Raw genomic sequence first — 12,069 nt, 5'->3', positions numbered from 1 at the left:
TCAAACTTTGTGAGTCTCAAAGGGGCATCTCCAATCCATTTATCATCCCAAAATTTAACCAGATTCCCATCAGTGATATTCCACCTCATTCTCTCTCTTAGGTGTTTTTTGGTTTTAATAATGTTGGTCCAAATCCTTGAAGCAATAGGGAAATTTTCATTGTAAAGGGATTGATTATAAGGCCTCCCTTTTAAGTATTTGGTACACATTTTTTTGCACTAGCTAGTCGTGTCCTCAGCCAACCTTCAACCAATCTTCATCATTAGGGCCTTATTTACTTCTCATATTCTTCTTAGATTTAGCCCCCCTTGAGACTTAGGTTAGAAGACTTCCTCCTAGCTAACAAGACTTAATTTTGATTTCTCATCTATTCATGACCATAAAAAGTTCCTTTGCATTTTTTCAAGGATGTCTCTCATATAGCTACATATTTTAAATAAAGACAGAAAATAGACAAGGATTCCCTGTAAGGTGGCCATAATAAGTTGTAGTTTCCCCGCATAATTGAGCACCTTACCTTTCTAGCCTATAAGCTTCTTCTGCATTCTTTCTACCATAGTATTCCAAAATTGGGGGGTAAGGTCCTTCATAAGAAGAGGTCATCCTAGGTAGGTGTCAAGGAGACTTGTCACCCTAAAATTTATCTCCTTGGTAATTCTTTGTTGCAATGCAATGTCTATGTTGATGAAGTATACTTTACTTTTTTGATAATTTATATGTTGTCCCGAGACATTAGCATTCTTGTTTAGAATTTTCTTACAAGCCTTAGCATCTCCAATAGAGGATAAACCATAGAGGAAGGTGTCATCAACGAATTGTTGTAACACATCTAGTGTATATCATCTCCCTAATCATAGAAATGAACTTTCCTCCAAACCCAAAATTCCCTAAAATTTTGTGAAGAAATTCTCTCCTCACCTTATCATAGGCCTTTGAAATGTCCAATTTCAATGTCATACCTAGGTTTCCACCTTTTTCCATAGAGTGAAGAACCTCATGGGAGGTTATCACAACATTCAAAATCTACCTTCTTGGGACAAACCCATTTTGTGTGGGGCTAATAGCTCTATTCAAAATAGTCCTCATGTGGTTGACCACCACCTTGGATAAAATCTTGTATATGGTATTACATAGGCTTATTGGTTTGTTCTCTTCTAGGGGACTAGGATCAGAAACCTTAGGTCCACTTGTAGATGTGGTGGATTATGCATTTCTTGGAGATAAGTAGTGGTCTATTTCCCAATCTCTTCCTACTCCTTCAATTGTTGCTCATTATTATCAACAAGTGTCATGATAGTGTTCCTTCTCTTGTGTTTAGAAGACAACCTATGAAAGAAAGTTGTGTTCCTATCCCCTTCAATGAGCCACTAGATTATGGATCTTTGTTTCCAAAACACTTCCTCTCTATTGTGAGATAGAGTCTAATCAAACTTAGAGGTTTACTTGGTGTGGTTTTCCCCCAAATTATTTTTACAGGGGTCTAAGGGTAGTAAATGACATAAGCTTGTATGAAATGGCTTAAGGTTAGGGATTTCATAATGTATGATGAGATATTATCTTCTTGTAGTAGTATTGAGTTGTAAGGGATCATGGATTGTAATCACTAGATAAAAATAATATTGAACTTGTTGTTGGTGGACGTAGTCTATGGATTGGGTGAACTATGTTAAATCTTTGTATCTTGTGTTCTCTTCTGTGCAATTTACTATTTTCTAATATTGGTTATATGTGCATATAATTTGTATTTCTATCTGTGGTTAATCCTAACACTCTCTTTAAACCACTTGTTTCCATTTCCTCCTCCAACTATTCTCCTCCTCATGTATGGCCTCCAAAAGATCACCCTTTGCCATTCTTTCCTAAATGGTGCCCAATTTGCCCTCGATTTCTTTCTTTTGTTTGAATATGTCTCCAAAAAAAGCTTTGTTCCAAGTCATAGCTTCCTACTTGATATTTTCTAGCTTCTTAGCTATGCAAAACATAGTTGTACCCTAGACCCTTACATTACACCACCTTTCAATACAATCACAGAATTGGGAGTGAGAATGCCATGTTATCTTATATCTGAAAGCTTTCCTTTTTCTAGGGTGCTTTTTCGTTCAACTAAAAACAAGCATTGAGTGATCAAAGATATTCCTTCGATATCCCTATAGGGAGGTGTAAGACAATATATCCCAGTCAGGTGAAAGGAGCACTCTATCCAGCCTAACTTGAATGAGGTTTTCTCCCAACCTATTGTTAGACTAAGAAAACTGTACACCTTTAAGTTCCATATCTATGAAGTCATTCCTCCTTGGAAACCCATCCAGGTCGTGCATGTTTTCAAAAACATCCTCAAGTCCTCCAAGCTTTTTTGAGTTCTATAACAGAGTATTAAAATCCCCCAAGAATATGAGCTTAGAATCTTTAAGGTTAGCCATGCAAGTTGAGGCTTCCTCCCACACCTGCAATCTCCCTCCCCTAGTATTAGGAGCATAGAAGTTGAAAAGGACCCAATCATTACCAGCATTAGTGAACCTCACATCCAAAAAGTGAGGGTGGCAATGGAGTTGAACCCCATTAATCTTATTAGGGTTCCACATAGTCACAATCCCTCCAAAGGTGCCATAGGCTTCACTATAAGAATATTTGGCTCATTTCCATATGTATACCAAAACTTTGTCAAAATTATGTTTGTTCATTTTGACCACTTGGATGAGGACAATGTCAACCTTATGTTCATAAATCATATTCTTTGGATAAAAATGCTTCTTCGGGTTGTTTAAGCCCCTAATATTCCAAGTGATAAATTTCGTTTGTTACCTCTCTGGATGTCCTCTAAGGTTTGCTACTTCTCATGAGTAATGTCTCAAAAAGTCACTTTAGTTCTTGCCACCCTTGATGTCAGCCTTCCAATTCTTTTTTTGGAGCCTACAACTGCCCTCAAATTGTCCCAAGTTTTTCTTCTTGGGTTCCTAAAAATCCTTATCTTCAACACAAGGTGTCATCATACTAGGATTAAAAAGGGTGTCCTTATCACATGGTAGTGTAACCATGAGAGTTACTTTCAAAGGGTAGTATGCCCACTTAGTTGAACCACTTTCTATATTCTTCATAGTCACCTATGAGGGTCAATGAGACCCTCTATCTACCTGAGTTTCCTCCAATCTAGGAGGGGTTGGATAGAATCCTTGTTCCCTTTACCTTTTGCCAAAACCTGGGTTCGGCCCACCTCCTCCTCCACCATGCTTCCCAGTTTCTCTCCTTCCTCTAGACAATCTCTAAGGGTGTCCACTTGTCCTCCCCTATTAGTCAATATCTTACCTCCCTCAAGTAGAGCAATAAGGTAATCCTACCTATGTGTGGTGACTAGGCTTTCTTCATCCAGGTCCTTCAAATTTTCATCTTCATTTGAAGAGGACAAAGGAGGGCTTTGGTCAATATCAAAGGAGCATCCCAACTCATTATTTGCACCACCTCCATCAATCATTGCCTATTTTCCTTTACTAGTTTGTTTACTTTCCCTATCCATTCTACAATCAGTTACAATATGGCCATACTTCTTGCACTTTTGGTAGTATAGATCAGTGTTCTCATATTTGATCACCTGCTTCCATGTTCCCCATTTTAACTTTAGGGTTGTACAACTTGGTAGAGTTTTATTAATAGCCACATTCACATGAAATCTAGCAAACCCTAGGTGAGGCATGGGCAAGATGACCATATCAGCTATTATAAAATGTCCAAAGGACTCTCCAATCCACTTAGAGATCCTTTCATCCTAAAATTCCAGAGGTAGACTTGGGAGCCTAACCCAAACTAGGGTCATTCATTGCAGATCAGTACTAGGGTCAAAGCCAGGCTTCAATTTAGCCAGTGTTAGGAGATGCTTGCCAAATGTCCATGTTCTCGAAAAGATATGGTTTTGATCCTCCTCAATAGTAAATTTAAATAGGAAGAGAGCACCCACCATGGCCGCAACCTCAAAAGATCCTTTGAGTTTCCACTTAGTGGATACCCATTTCCTAACAATATCAATGGTAGGCTAGTAAGATAAGAACCTACCCACTAGGCTCGGAGAAAGCCCCCAAGAAATACAGTCTAGAATAGAATCCCAAAGAATAATATTCGAACATGCATCCCCATGAGTGACAATTGGGAGATCCTTAAATGGGTTCACAGATGATTTACCAACACCTCCTTCCAGCTTTGTTTCAAGATCTTTGAAACCTCAAGCTCCTTCAAGCACACATTGGGGCGAGTACCATGTAGGAAAGTCAAGTCGTCTGACAACCCTAAATCCACTCCTGAAGTCAACTGCCTATATCCAAAGGCGATGCTAGTATCTTGAAGGTCCCATTGGAAATGACAAGCTAGAGGTCCAGACATAACTCTAGATTCTTTTCAATTCGAAAAAAGTGCCAAAAAGCTCTGCTCGAGAAATTTCCAGATTCTCTATCTTTTCACCAATATTTTGTACCAGGTATTTATGATTCATTTCTAAAGCTTTTTTTCTCTTCTCTCATTTTTGCATTCCTTCTAGCAATTGCGATTCAATTTTTTGCATTGTAGGTGGTGTTTTGTCATATTGTTTATGTTATTTACTTATGTAAACTAGAACTACATTCAAAAACAATTCAACACCTTCTAAAACAATGACTGAAACCTCTTCTTGTCTAGAACTTCTAACCCCTCATAGCTATCACACATGGAAAACCTTGATGACACAGCTTCTTGAGTCAAATGGGTTGTCATTTTGTTTAGATGCAATGCAACCAATTTTATAGAAGCCTTTTGAGGTCATGCAACATAGGAACAAGATGGATAAGGCAATAGGATTGATTTTTTTATAGGTCTCTGACAGTCTATAGTTTCATCTTGATGGGTGCATTACCCCTCTAGCTATGTGGACCAAGCTTGAAGGCTTGTTTGGTATAGTGAATGAATTCAGGACACTTCAGATTGAGGCAGAGCTTACCTCTATTGTACCAGATTCTTTTCCTTCCATTGATGACTTCTTGATGAAGTTCAATCAACAGAGATCTTTATTGCAGGGTTGTGGGAAGACCAAGACTGACACTAAGTGCATTTATATTATTCTTTCTAAGCTTCGTAGAAACTTTTAGATTTTTGCTTCTACCTTCTATTCCACCAAAGATGCTTTGGGTAATAGATTTATCATGCCATCCTTTGGGGTTGTTTGTGATCGTTTGACTTGAGAGCAAGCTAAGCTCTCTTGATTGGATTATCTCGTAGACTCACAAACTTATGCAGTGGTAGCTCGACCATCTTCAAGGACAAAGGAGAAGACAAAAAAATATCATTCTACAAAGTCTCAGTTTGATTCTAGCACTTATAGTTCATTAGGGCCACCTCCTCCTAAGGGGGGTAAACCAAAGCCAGAAAGACCAAAGGTGCTTATTGTAATAAGCTTAATCATGATGAATCACATTGCTATGAGAAGAAGTTAGATGGCGAAGTTAGATGGCTATGCCAAACAGGTTTCAAATTTGACAGCTCTCCTTTAGAAGAGAAACATTGATATTGCTTCTACTTCTCACAGATCTTCATCATCATCATTTCAGTTAGATGGTAAAGATATAGGAAAGGGTCATATACTATGTGCAACTACTATTCCTCATTCTTCTAGATGGTTACTGGATTTAGGTGCTTCACACCATATGACATCTTCTCAAGATTTGTTCACTTCTTTTGAGACTTCTCCTACTCCACATATTTTGATTGGGAACAACACTATTATGACTATATGTGGGAAAGGTTCTATTGACATTGATGATGGTACATTTCATGATGTACTTTGTGTTCCATCTTTTTCCTCTAACCTTCTCTCTATTTATCAAATTACACATAGTGGGACAAGAAAACAGTTGAGTCTGCACAAGATTCAATGCACATCAGAGATAGTGAGACAAGCAATATTATTGCTACAGGGGTTGTTGATCATGCTTCCTGCCTATATTACTTCTCACATTTTGGTCCACCATCTATACTATTGGAAAGTCGCACTCTTTTTTCATGAGAGTTTACTAAGGTGAAGTCAGGTTGCTTGAACTTATGTGTTGTTCCTAAGACCAGTGTTGTGACTTCCACACCTCCGCCTCATGTTCAAATTTCATCTCTTGCACATGATTACTCTTTAGCATTGCCTACTATTGCAGCTCTAGTCATCGAGCCACCTACTACAGTTGTTGAGGATATATCAAAGGACACACATCTCCTCTTAGATGATAGATTCAACACACCTGTTATTCCACCTCTATTGGAGATTCCATTTCAGGATTCTAATGCTTTCTCCTTTGAGCATCAACTAGGACTTCCAACTGCACCTTACATACATGGGTTTTATCATCTTTTTCTACTGCCTTTGTTTCCTTCAGATTGGAGCCCCACATGGTATGTTCATCGACACAAGAGTTCTTCCATTCTGGGGGGTTGTGGAGTCTCAAGCTACTATCATGGAGGCTTTCATTATGCTTATGATCTTGAGAGATTCTCTTGAGATGTTTCATTTGTGTATCCTTGTCTATCTATTTTTGGAGTAGGGTTTTTCCCATTGATTTTTCTCTATTTTCTCTATTTCATAGAGATTTGTTTGTGATTGGGTACCTCATCAGGCCTTGTTGTTGGGACCCAAGTTTGCTTTCCGCATTGCATTGTAGTTTCCTTGCTCTTTTTGTATTGTTTGTAACTACATTGTTGCTCATCTTAAGGGAGGGTGCTAAAGTAAAGTTTTAATTTAATTTAATTTATTAAATTACCTTTACTCCCTTCTTAAGATTTTACCTTTATGCACTTTTGCATTCACATTTAATAATTAATTAGTACTTATTAAATGACTTTTACCTTTTAGGTTACCCCTTTTTCAAGTTTCAATCTCCTTCTATAAGGATGGATCTTTTGTAACTATCTCTTATCTTTTTCATTTCTAAGAATACAATTTGCATATTTTTAGAGAAAAACTCTTGCCTCTTTTTGTCTTTTTCTTCTATGTGATAGGTTTTTACATTCAGGTATTCTTCGAGCTTTGTGGATTTGTATTACTTAAATCCTTCAGATTGACCCACCAACATCCCCTTCTAGCTTTGTTTCAAGATCTTTGAAACCTCAGGGTCCTTCACGTACACATTAGGTCAAGTACCATGCAGGAAAGTCAAGTCATTTGACGACCCTAAATCCACTCCAGAAGTCAACTTCCTATCTCCAAAGGTGGAACTAGTATCTTGAGGGGCCCATTGGAAATGACAAGCCAGAGGTCTGAACAGAACTTCAGATCAAGGGGGACCATGTGTTCAAGGGAAGATTCCACCTTTGGTGCATGCCCAAGTTGGAGAGAATTCAATTGAAGAATATTACTATATTAGGATGTTTCTAGACTGCAAACAACCATGTGTTACTAGTTTTATCTAATTAAGATTATTGATATCTCTGCTCATAAAATTGTCATTTCTAAATATTTGAGTATTAACTCTAATGTTGCTATAGGCTTAGAACTATGTTTATATAATAGCTTCAATGCAACAATTTATAGACAAGTGTTAGCTTGACTTATCTAGAGAAAAGTTATCACCAACGATGTTATGTTGGCATAACCTACAAATAGCCCTTTCCAGGTGCAAATGGTTGAACTATCACCACCAACTAATAGACTCCTTTGTGAAGAGGGTTTTTCTCAGGATAATATTTTGTCCAGATTTCTTTGTTTACTATATCTGGTTCTATTTTCAAGATATATACATTTGAAACTTGAAACATGATAGATCTTTATTTAAATATTAATTTAAACCATGTTTCAACCCAAAAAAATGTAGATCATAGCTACTCAAAATAGAGAATTTCATTAGGTTGGTTGGCATATTTAACATAGTTTGAAGTTTCCTAATTGAATTGACATAGTTTGAGTTTTCTTTATTGAATTGACATAAACCATTCACAATACAAACTTTTTCTATCATTTCCATTTGTAGTCTTCAAAATGCATTCTTAATTAAGCCAACATCTTTTAAGATGTAGAGGCCAACATTATACATAATACATTGCACTAGATGTTGAGTATATAATGTTGGAATTTAATGTTTCAACAATTAGAGAGTTAGAAAATGATTCAAATTAGATTGTAAATGTGTTTGAGTTGGTTGTCAAAAAGTTGCGGTTAGTTGTTAGTCACACCTAATTTGTTGTCAATTGTATTAGTGTATTGTCATTTGTTTTAGCATAATTATATGATTTTTCTTAATTCATATGACTGCATATATTTGTAATAACTATTACTTAAAATAAAAACAAGCTTCATGTTTAGTCTTTCTATTTATGAATCTAGAGTTCTATTTTTCTAATACTAGATTATCAGTGGAACTAGATACATACCATTGCTAATTTGTTTTGTTGAATTTCTTCCCATGTACAGAGAAAGATTAACAGTGAAGCAGCTAGAAGTAAGGTCTATCCATGTTGTAAGCCCATTCCATGTTACCAATTTGACTTCAGCATAACAGGGAAAGATGCTCCAAAGAACAAACCCATTTTTTTTAGAAAGGCAACATCTTAGTTTCTTTGTAAAAAGTGCAAAGGAACATTACATAAACGTTTCATAGTAATGAGGAATTTGTGTTCAACATTATTACAAAATGTTGAAAGAGAGAACCAAAACTTGTTTTTGAAGATCACATGTTTGACAATCTTATTTACAACATATTTTATCTTATAGATTTAAAGCAGATAATACACTTAAAATGTAAAACTAGACTAAAATATAGAGAGCCAAAATTTGTTCTAAAAGAGCACCTGTTTGACCATCTCATCTTATCTATTCTGATACTACCTGTATTAGGTTGCTAAATCCGGCATTCCAAAGCCAAACAACATATGGAGAAAATGCTTTCGATGAATGCAGACAATGCTCAAAATTCCACATTCTCACATTATTAAAGGAGAAAAATCCACATTCCATAATTAAAAATTTACATGACAAACTTAAGTTTTTAATATAAAACTAGATAGATAGATAGATAAAAATTTAACGTCCACGGGGCTAAAAATAGCCTATGGGACAACAAGACAACTCAAACAGACTTAAGTAACAATGTTCGTTGCTTGTGCACGATGATGATGAGTCCACCCAATTGTTCAATGTACTCTTCGTTGAATAGGTTATGCCAAGAACTGTCACATATAGTGTTTGCAAATTTATCTCTACTACTCTTGTAAGCTTCACATTCTAAAATAAAGTGTTGTTCAGTTTCCACTTTCCCAGAATTGCAGAATCTGCAAATTCTCTCTTCCCAAGCCTCCTTTGGCCTCTTCCAACGTCCGGTCTCACAACGAAGTTGGTGAGAGTTGGTTCTCAGTTGAGCAATAAGAATTTTAGCCCTCCAAGAAATGTTGGCTCCTATGTATGCTTTTTGGAGTTGATCACAAGCGGGGTTGAACTCATTTATATAATATAATTTCTTCCTTCCGATCTCGCTTCCCCAATTTTTCTTGTAGAATTTCTCCATGACAAAGACTTTTATTTCTTTATTATTTGTGGGGCACATATTGAATTGAATATTCCATTTACTCATCCATTTGATGTTTTGTTGCATCCATGTCCTTTTTCGCTGACATAGTGTGTCACTAAAGACCACTCTATGCCATCTATCCTCTTCCATTTTTTCGATTCTTTTTAGATAACTTAGAAGGCGAACCATAGCAAGTGCCTCAATAGGAGCAGCCCCCATTTCACTTAGCATGATATCATATGGAACAGTGCTTTTGATTTTAAACTTGCTTGTGATTAAGCACTTTTGGATTCCTTCGATTTGTTTTCATTGTGCTATAGTAGTGTTGCTGGCCCATAATTCACACCCGTAAAGAACAACTAGCAGCACAAGAAGACCAAACAAGGTTTGAATAGTTTTCCAATCCACAACTCTGCTTCACGACACCTATTCTTAAGAGCATAAAAAGTCTTCCACCCACCCAATATCCTTTGATGACACCTCTGATGAAGAATTGCCATTCAACATTAGTACAAACTGTTGAAACAGAGAGCCAAAACAGTTCAAAAAGAGCACAAGTTTGACCATCTTGTCTCATCTGTCGTTATAAATGTTTGTTCTCATCCAGCATCCAAAGCCAAACAGAAGATGGAGAAAGTCCTTTCAATGAATGCGGGCAATGGAGACTCCAGCTATGCTCAAAATTGCATTTTCCAGGTTTGTTATTATTTTTCTCTACTCCAAATCCATCTTCTTCTTGATGTTATCTACGACTCATTCAAATTGGATCTGGTCTACAATGCAGAAGGCCATATTACTGAGAGCAAAACCATGGCTGGAAGAAAGCACTAGATCCTGGAAATCCCTATATGAGTGCGACACACTGTGTATAGCTGATCTAGGCTGCTCGTCCGGGCCCAATACACTCTTCGCCACTCAAATAATCACATCAGAAATCCAAAAGAAATATGCCCACCGAGGAATTAGAGTTCCTGAGATTCAGATCTTCTACAACGACCTTCCATCTACTGATTTCAATACTCTTTTCAAGCAAATATTAGCTGCCCCGCCGGCGGAAAGATGTTATCTGGTGGCGGGCGTCCCCGGCTCCTTCCACAACCGACTTTTTCCCTCACGCAGTCTCCATTTCGTCCATTCCTCCACCAGCCTTCACTGGCTCTTGCGGGTAATTTCCTCCATTCTAATAACAGAGGGATATCAAAAGATCTTGAACAAAAGGGATAAATTTAGAATATCTTGCGTAACGGAATTTGATAACATGATCCCTTTATATCCATTTACAGACTCACCATATTTCCTGTGGACAGGTACCGCCAGAGATAGAAGACAGGGAGAGCAAGTGGTGGAACAGAGGAAGAATACACATACCAGAGCAGGGGCCTCCAGAAATTGGAGATTTGTACTTTGCACAATTTCAAAAGGATTTCAATGGGTTTTTGAGGGCACGGGCAGAAGAAGTGGTGGAAGGAGGGCGAATGTTTCTGGTGATTTCAAGTGCAGACAGAGGGCAGCCCCCTTTCCTGGGCTTCATTTGGGAAACATTAGGGTTTGCCATTCAGGATTTGGTCTCTCAGGTTTGTTTTATGGGATTGTATGGGACAAGTTTAAACTGAATATTCTTCATTCATTTGTTTCAATTTTTATTTCCTTTATCCCATTTTACTCCTAAATAAATCAAATTTAATTGTTTATAAAGTTAAAATTAGAGGAATTTTAACTTTAATTTAAAAAAATGAATTTGTTTGATTTTTCTAAGTCTTACATTTTTTAATAAAACATATTCAATTACTTATATTACGTAGATTTGAATCTTTGGGATCTTGAAATCTATTATAAAAAAAAAACTATCTAATCAATATATATGTGTATATATGTATACATTTTAATTTGTAATGTTATTTTAATTTCAATTTTTACTTTGTTTATTACAAGGAATTATAGAAGAGGGAAAATTAGATTCTTTCAACCTTCCACTTTATACTCCATGCGAAGATGAATTAAGAAGTGAAGTGAAGAAAGAAGGCTCTTTTACAATTGTAAGCTTGGAGTTTATCATTGGTAGTGGTAGTAGTATAGATAAGTTGGATGCCAGTGAGAAGGGGAAATTGTTTTGTAAACAAATGAGAGCAATTGTGGAGAGTCTAATTTCATATCATTTTGGAGAAAAGGTGGTAGAAACTATCTTCGATAAATATGCAGAGATCCTTGGAGCCAACATCATAAAACTTGAAGAATATACCAAGGAGTCATGCAAAATTGCATTATCACTTGAAAGAAAAGCCTCCATTTGAAGTATACCAAGAATGATGAGAAGTTTACTCTATTAGATTATATATACACTTCTTTATAACTAGTAATCACACCTTAGTGTGCAATTGGTACACAGAAGAGATATGAAAGGCGAGCATAACTACGTTTGTTTAAATAAATGGGAAGAAGATGCATTCATATTATTTTGAGAGAGAAATATTTAGTTTTTGTGGAAGGAGTACCATTTTAATTTATCCTTAAAAAACCAACTTAAAGAGAACCAAAATTGATTAAACATATGTATTGTTTTATAAATCTACTT

The 12,069-nt window shown here is 36.5% G+C and overlaps 1 protein-coding gene across 2 annotated transcripts; it reads left to right on the top strand.

Moving 5' to 3' along the window:
- Positions 1-9,836: 9,836 nt before the first annotated feature.
- Positions 9,837-11,595, top strand: LOC149543070 (putative methyltransferase TCM_000168). 2 transcript variants are annotated; one of them, XM_089796244.1, is made up of 4 exons: positions 9,837-10,193; positions 10,282-10,662; positions 10,805-11,071; positions 11,439-11,595. In XM_089796244.1, exons 1-4 carry the CDS (start codon positions 10,125-10,127, stop codon positions 11,451-11,453), a joined length of 732 nt encoding a protein of 243 aa, XP_089652370.1. In that variant the 5' UTR covers positions 9,837-10,124; the 3' UTR covers positions 11,454-11,595. The 2 variants fall into 2 exon arrangements, with proteins under 2 accessions (XP_089652370.1, XP_089652369.1); XM_089796243.1 differs by lacking the exon at positions 11,439-11,595 and having other exon boundaries at positions 10,805-11,140.
- Positions 11,596-12,069: the final 474 nt, after the last annotated feature.

Source organism: Cupressus sempervirens, chromosome 8, assembly GCF_028749045.1.
Source record: "Cupressus sempervirens isolate cs-2001-9-10 chromosome 8, ASM2874904v1, whole genome shotgun sequence".
NCBI classification, from domain to species: domain Eukaryota; kingdom Viridiplantae; phylum Streptophyta; class Pinopsida; order Cupressales; family Cupressaceae; genus Cupressus; species Cupressus sempervirens.
Note: the sequence above shows the minus strand (reverse complement) of the source record. Positions and strands in the feature narration are given on the sequence as shown.